At 42.5% G+C, this 7,411-nt stretch overlaps 1 protein-coding gene across 4 annotated transcripts in view; it reads left to right on the forward strand.

The window, feature by feature from the left end:
- The first annotated feature begins 5,421 nt into the window (after nt 1-5,421).
- nadk2 (NAD kinase 2, mitochondrial) overlaps nt 5,422-7,411 on the forward strand; it is a 39,130-nt gene continuing 37,140 nt past the window's right edge. For all 4 annotated transcript variants that reach the window (XM_060936081.1, XM_060936083.1, XM_060936079.1 and 1 more), the window contains exon 1: nt 5,422-6,884. In XM_060936081.1, coding sequence (XP_060792064.1) covers nt 6,651-6,884 — 234 coding nt within the window. In that variant the 5' untranslated portion in view covers nt 5,422-6,650. The remainder of the gene's footprint in view (nt 6,885-7,411) is intronic.

Below are 7,411 nucleotides of genomic sequence, written 5' to 3' on the forward strand. Positions count from 1 at the left end.
CGCCCCCTTGGCGCGAATATCGAAGCAAAAACAACATGGAAGAAGCAGCAGCAACAACAATAATAATAATGGATGACTTCGCGTTTGTACAGCTGCTGCTTCTCGTCACTTAAAAATGGCGATCTTTCGCGGTCTTGTTGTTGGTCTTAACAACCCCGCCCCCTGCCCCCCCGCTGACATAAGCGGTTCTTTCCTCTGGCCCAGCAAAGAGTTGGTGCTAGCCTGGAACCGGTTTTTCTGGCCCCAGAGCCAGTTCTTTGTCAGTGGAAACAGAAAACCTGGTTCCAAACTAAGCACTGGCCCTGAACCAGCCCTGGAACTGCTTTGGTGGAAAAGGGGCAAGAGACAACCATTCACACCTACGGTCAATTTAGAGTCACCAGTTAACCTAACCTGCATGTCTTTGGACTGTGGGGGAAACCCACGGGGAGAACATGCAAACTCTGCACAGAAAGGCCCTCGCCGGCCACGGGGCTCGAACCCGGACCTTCTTGCTGTGAGGCGACAGCGCTAACCACTACTAGTGATGTGTCAGTCGCAAACGATCCGGTTCAAAGAGGCGGCTCTTTGAAGTGAACGACGGGAGCCGGCTCTTCGGTGGGAGCCAAGTTGGGGAGCCGAATTAGTTTTTTGTCCTTAGGTGCCTCAGAGAGAGAGAGAGAGAGAGAGAGAGAGACAGACAGAGAGAGAGAGTTCAGCTCAGCTGAAGGATGATTGTCTATTTGACAACCATGATCATTGTTTTGTTGCCGTGAATTCCTAAAGCTCATGATATAAATTGTCGCTCATAAATTGACAGGTTCGGTCAGCAACCGCCTTGGCATGGCCAGATTAATCTGCGGTATACAACATACTTATTTTATATACTTATTTAATATTGTATTTAATATTTTATTTAATTAAATATTTTGTGGCGGCACGGTGGTGTAGTGGTTAGCACTGTCGCCTCACAGCAAGAAGGTCCGGGTTCGAGCCCCGTGGCCGGCGAGGGCCTTTCTGTGCGGAGTTTGCATGTTCTCCCCGTGTCCGCGTGGGTTTCCTCCGGGTGCTCCGGTTTCCCCCACAGTCCAAAGGCATGCAGGTTAGGTTAACTGGTGACTCTAAATTGACTGTAGGTGTGAATGTGAGTGTGAATGGTTGTCTGTGTCTATGTGTCAGCCCTGTGATGACCTGGCGACTTGTCCAGGGTGTACCCCGCCTTTCGCCCGTAGTCAGCTGGGATAGGCTCCAGCTTGCCTGCGACCCTGTAGAACAGGATAAAGCGGCTAGAGATAATGAGATGAGATGAAAATATTTTGTTGCACATTGTTCTGTGTTTGTTAAAATAATTTCCAACTTCGCTTCATAGTTTCTTAGGCCTGATTTATACTTCATAATTTATTTTGTGGCATTTTGCTCAAGGTCGAGTGTGAAATAAAGCCATAAAAGATAAACAGTTGATGTCTTCTGTGTATTTTATATTGGTAATATAACACAGTTTTGCATTATGTTTGTGAGAAAATAATTTATTAATTGGTAAGTAAGTTTTATTTCTATAGCTAGAACATTGTTACACTGCTATACTTTACAAAGCTTTACAATGGCTACAAAAACTAAAAAATAAAATGGAAAACATCCTATTGATAAAATATAAAGAATAATGTAATTAATTAACTAGTTAATTGCAGCATCTCATCTCATCTCATCATCTCTAGCTGCTTTATCCTGTTCTACAGGGTCGCAGGCAAGCTGGAGCCTATCCCAGCTGACTACGGGCGAAAGGTGGGGTACACCCTGGACAAGTCGCCAGGTCATCACAGGGCTGACACATAGACACAGACAACCATTCACACTCACATTCACACCTACGGTCAATTTAGAGTCACCAGTTAACCTAACCTGCATGTCTTTGGACTGTGGGGGAAACCGGAGCACCCGGAGGAAACCCACGCGGACACGGGGAGAACATGCAAACTCCGCACAGAAAGGCCCTCGCCGGCCACGGGGCTCGAACCCGGACCTTCTTGCTGTGAGGCGACAGCGCTAACCACTACACCACCGTGCTGCCTTAAATGCAGCAATTAAATCAAAAATAAAATCTCAGGAGCCGTTTGGGAGCCGAAAGAGCTGGCTCCTTATAGTAAGAAGAGCCAAAAGAGCCGGCTCCCGAAAAAGAGACGAAATTCCCATCACTACTACCATAGACATCCTAATACATAGACGGAGAGTTGGCTGTTCTGACGCGAGAAATACGGTCGCCATCTTGGAGTGGTGAGAAAGCGCGAGATATCCAGGTACCGTCTATTAGTCTAGGGGGATTCAGTTTGCCCCTTTATCTCATCTCATCTCATTATCTCTAGCCGCTTTATCCTTCTACAGGGTCCCAGGCAAGCTGGAGCCTATCCCAGCTGACTACGGGCGAAAGGCGGGGTACACCCTGGACAAGTCGCCAGGTCATCACAGGGCTGACACATAGACACAGACAACCATTCACACTCACGGTCAATTTAGACTCACCAGTTAACCTAACCTGCATGTCTTTGGACTGTGGGGGAAACCGGAGCACCCGGAGGAAACCCACGCAGACACGGGGAGAACATGCAAACTCCGCACAGAAAGGCCCTCGCCGGCCACGGGGCTCGAACCCAGGACCTTCTTGCTGTGAGGCGACAGCGCTAACCACTACACCACTGTGCCACCCCCCTTTATCCATTAAAGAAATTAAATTTGGAGTGTTTTTAAATAATACAAAAATTGAATATGGTATTAATAATTTACTACTTTTAGGTAAACATTTTATTCACAAATGTCATTTTTTTTTTTAAACTAAACCTTATGTTACACACTGGAAGAATGACCTCAAGCTTTTTGCCAAATCTCTAAAGTTAGTTGAAAATAAAGATGTTGGTTATTTTATATCTTTTTTGGATGACTTTGATTTACTCGATTAACATATGTAAAGATAGTTAAGTAACCCCTTTCTTGTTCATTTTTTTACTTTATTGCTATGTGTGTGTTTTACTATTTTGATGTTTTTGGATCTGTATATATAAGGTGCTCTATTTGTTTGTATTTTGAATGTTTTGGGAAATAATAATAATAATAATAATAATAATAATAATAATAATAAAAGTTCCGTCTATTACTGCACGACTGAAGAAGAAGACAAGAGACAAGCTGCCAGGCTGGTGCTCAGCGTACTCCTGCTCAAACGAGCAAACCGTTTCAAACAGAAGCAGTGGGATTACTTTTCACAAGTAAGATTTATGGTGCGTTCATGTGCTATGGGAATTATGGTAAATACCAAACGCCGACATGGAAAGCACACATGAACGCCCCTCTTGTGGTATTTTCCACTGGGCAACTCGTAGAAAATTTTGATACACGAGTTGCCGAGATGAGATGAACTTTAACCTTTTCAACATGGCGGCGAGCGGTACAAGACTAGCTTATGAACCAAGAAAGAAGTGGTTTTCACCTACGGAAAGCTGACTCTCACCTTTTAAACGAGTCATGTTATGTATATTATATTATTATAATATGTATATTATAGCCGAATACAAAATATTCTGTGGCTGTCCAAAGAACGCCAACAATGATCTAGATACTGGCTACTCTCATTGTGGCTACAGCCAAATTTCCAAAAACTGTGTGGCATTCAATGTGTTAAGAAAATCTCTACTTGTCATGATGAGGAAACATTCAGCATTATTTACCTTTTGATAACTCATATTCCTGCTGCAGCTGATGAACAAGGCAATCTATAATTGTTTTAGCCAAATAACAGGCCTGATTCTGATTCTGGTCCACCATCTTTAATTTGTCAACAACAACAAAAGCATGTGAACACAACACACTGGTAAATACCACTTCCCAACTGGAAAATATCATCTTCCCATAGCACATGAATGCAGCATTAACATTACCGTACTATTTGTTGTTTTTTTTAAATAGTATATTACCAGAGCTGAGAAGGAGCTAAAGGCCCGGTCCCACTGCACTTACGGATGCAAAGAGGATGTAAAATGTAAAAAAATCTTTGCCATCCATTGGAAAACGCTATGCATCCGTTGTGTACTCATTGCATACGTGCTTCATACGCTCTATCCATCGAGCATCCGTCCACTGTGATTTCATCCGCGCAAAAAGTTTTGAGCTGCACAAAACTTTTAGAACGGATGAACTTTCCGCCGTGTACGATGTAAATCCGCGACATATACGAGCAACAAACGTTCTATGTCCGTTATCATCCGTTAAACGTCTGCTGTATCCTCTCTGCATCCTCTGGGCATCCTCGCAACTCACATCCGCTGCAGCTGAAAACGGAAAGAGGGAGGAAAGATAAGGTACATGAAACGTCTATTCATCGTTAGTAGCACGGAAATAGAAAGGATGTAAGCGTATGCATCTCGTATATAAAGTATTCAAAACGGACAAAGCGTTTATATCTGGGATGTATCTCGTATATTTAGGATGTCTGGAGTATGTCTAGAGTATATAGAAGGACACCTAGCGGACAATCGATATTTTGTATAAAAAGGGGGAGAAAATCATCTAGTAGTAGAGATGTATCGATGTAGCCGCCAGCACGTCTTTCCGCTTTATGCTGACGGCGTGCGTGCTGCATCCCTTTATATCTGCGGAGCAGACGCAATTCATACCCCCCGCATGCGCAGTGAACGGTCTGCATCCGATATACATCCGCGCAACATCCCCTTTGTTTCCGTTAGGCGTACGTGATGCATCCCCTTCATCCGCTATGCATCCGCTCTTTCTGCTATGCGTCCGCTTCTCAGTTATCACCGGTAACCCCTTCGGAGCTGTCATCCACTTCCATCCGCTTTCATCCGCTAGGCTTCCTATGAACATGCGTTTAACATCCCCGCTATATACTACCCACGTCCGTTCTTTTCCGTTCTGTTTTCGCAAATTTTCGCCAATTTTGTCCATTTCTGGAGCGGATGAAAACGGATAGAGCCACCCCCGAAATTTTGCTCGTCCGCTGTGTCCTTTTTGCATACGTTTTGTGTCCATCGGTCAGTGGGACCGGGCCTTAAGAGACTTAAATCGTCATCAGTTAGTGGTTTCACGAGTGATGTTTTAATGTTGTATGCTAATATTATATATATTGTTATTAAATGTTTATTCATATACTACCTTTTTTATTTATTTACTAGTTTATTTATTTACTACATTGTTATATTTTTATGTTTGACATTAATTTGTTATAAATAAATGTTTTGATATCCTTTAAAACAACAAAAAAAATGTTTGTGGTCAATATATGGTCAAATATAGTGCCTCGTGAAATATAGTATTTACACTGGATGCTCCGTCTATGTATTAGGATGTCTGACTACTCCACCCATGTCTATGACTTCACCTTTACTGAACAGGAAGTGTACGTGCGGAGGTGCAGCATGCGTAATGACGTAAAGGGCACGTGATTTAAAGATGGCGGCGCTTGTGGATGTCGGAAGTCAAGCTTAGTGTTTTCTTTAGCACTCAGCTAAAGCGTGAAAACGGTTTCGACTGGCGAGGACGGGTTTCTGTTCACGTCGATAAATTGCATGAGGAGCTGTAGAGGGGAATGGCATAAAAAAGAAGCGGGTTTAGAGATGGGAGAAGGTTTGCTAGCTGGCTAATAGTAAACAGGCTGCGGTTAAACCCGCCCACTGTTGGAATGTTCGGATGTTTATTTGCGTGCTGTTTGCACTGGGTGCAGTTGGAGTGCAGTAGTTTATGGTTTGGGATGTGATCTTGTCTCTGGTGGTAGCAGATTAAACAGCTGGCGAGCCGAATGACAGCTGGATGTTTACTTTAGCCGAGCTGATAGGTGTGTGTGACCTTTGTTGTGGCTACTACTTCCGAGTGAACTGTTGAGAACCTTTCTGGCACTGAAAGTTGCCCCTTTCTAAATATTACTGACTTAAAGACAACTTTGGTAGTTTATTAATGCTTCTGTAGGACTCGGCGAACTTTTACTAAGTTAGTTGACAAGCTAGTAATCTAGCTAAGCTGACAGCTGTCCTCTTTAATAGCTTCTAGACCCAGCATACAGATAGTTTATGTTCTATACCTGTCAGGGTGGTTGTGGGGCAAATAAATAAGTATTTGGTATAGTATCTCCATTGAAGAAGTCATATTTTATTACCCAGTTTTTTAACATTTTTTTTTCTTCTAGTTTTGCATTATTCTGACCATCAACATCTGGATAACGAAAAGCTCCAAGCATTGCCCCATGACACTTTAATGCACTGGAACTTTTTTTGTTTTTTCCTCTTTAGGCTCACTGATTGTCATATATATATATATATATATATATATATATATATATATATATATGCTAATTTAGGTTATAAAATCTACCTGTCAGTGCTGTAGGGCGAAGATCTATTTAAATGAGAAATTAGACAGTCCCAAAGCAGACCATTCTGGTACAGTAATTCTTCCATTTGGGATCTCTATAATCAGAACAGACTAGGTTCCTATATTATCCAACCCATCAGTATCTGAATACAGGAAATCTTTAAGCAGATTTTCACTCCCTGACTGGTTAATGCACTGGCGCAGTTGTCCACCCAGACAGTTTTCGTTTCCCAGGGTCTCTCCAGTCATCCTGACGTCACATTCGGACCGAACCACTAGAGTTTCAAACGTTTCCCACGAGAATGACACTCCCTTTTTTAAGGGCGTTTCTCTGCTCTCGAAACCCAGTCGTGGCGATTATTAACAGGAGCGGCCGCCTGCGTTTCCATCAGACCGGTGTGTGTAAAGATGCTTTACAGGCTGACAGTGGTTTCAGACCTTCAAAAGTTGCAGTAGTGACTAAAACCACACGATATGAGTTCGAGCAGCAGCGGTATCTGTGCGCTGGACTGTCAGAAGAGAATCTCAAACAGCTGGTAAGCAAGCTCTTAAATGTATTTCTCATGAATAGTCTAGACAGTTCACTCGCGGGAAAAAAAGGGTAATGAACTAGACAAATCCTTTGTTTTTGTTTTTTTCTTTTACACTGAGATTGTATCCCGGGTTCCTGAAAAATATTCGCCACTTTCCTTGAAAAATCAAGTCAAAGAAGTATTCTTCACTTTTTTCTTATTTTTTCCCCTTCACTTAGTCTGTATTTTTTTTCCTTAGTTACCGACTTGTCAAAGTGGACTTAATACAGGTTTATACCAACCAAACTGACACAATTCAAATATGTGTACAGATACAGCTAGGTCTCTGCATTACATATAAAATTTAGGCTCCACTCCAGACTCTAATAAGAGAGACTTGATTTTGGACACCCTGTGCACCATCGAGCTAAAATAAACCTCTGAAGTTTGAGGTTATTTTAACACGGAATTATTCAAAAGAGGGAAAAGGACTCCCTTTAGCCTTTTACTTCAACACAAAACAGAGTCGAGAAGAATCTCGGAACAACCAA

Source organism: Neoarius graeffei, chromosome 12 (genome assembly GCF_027579695.1).
Source record: "Neoarius graeffei isolate fNeoGra1 chromosome 12, fNeoGra1.pri, whole genome shotgun sequence".
Taxonomy (NCBI): Eukaryota; Metazoa; Chordata; class Actinopteri; order Siluriformes; family Ariidae; genus Neoarius; species Neoarius graeffei.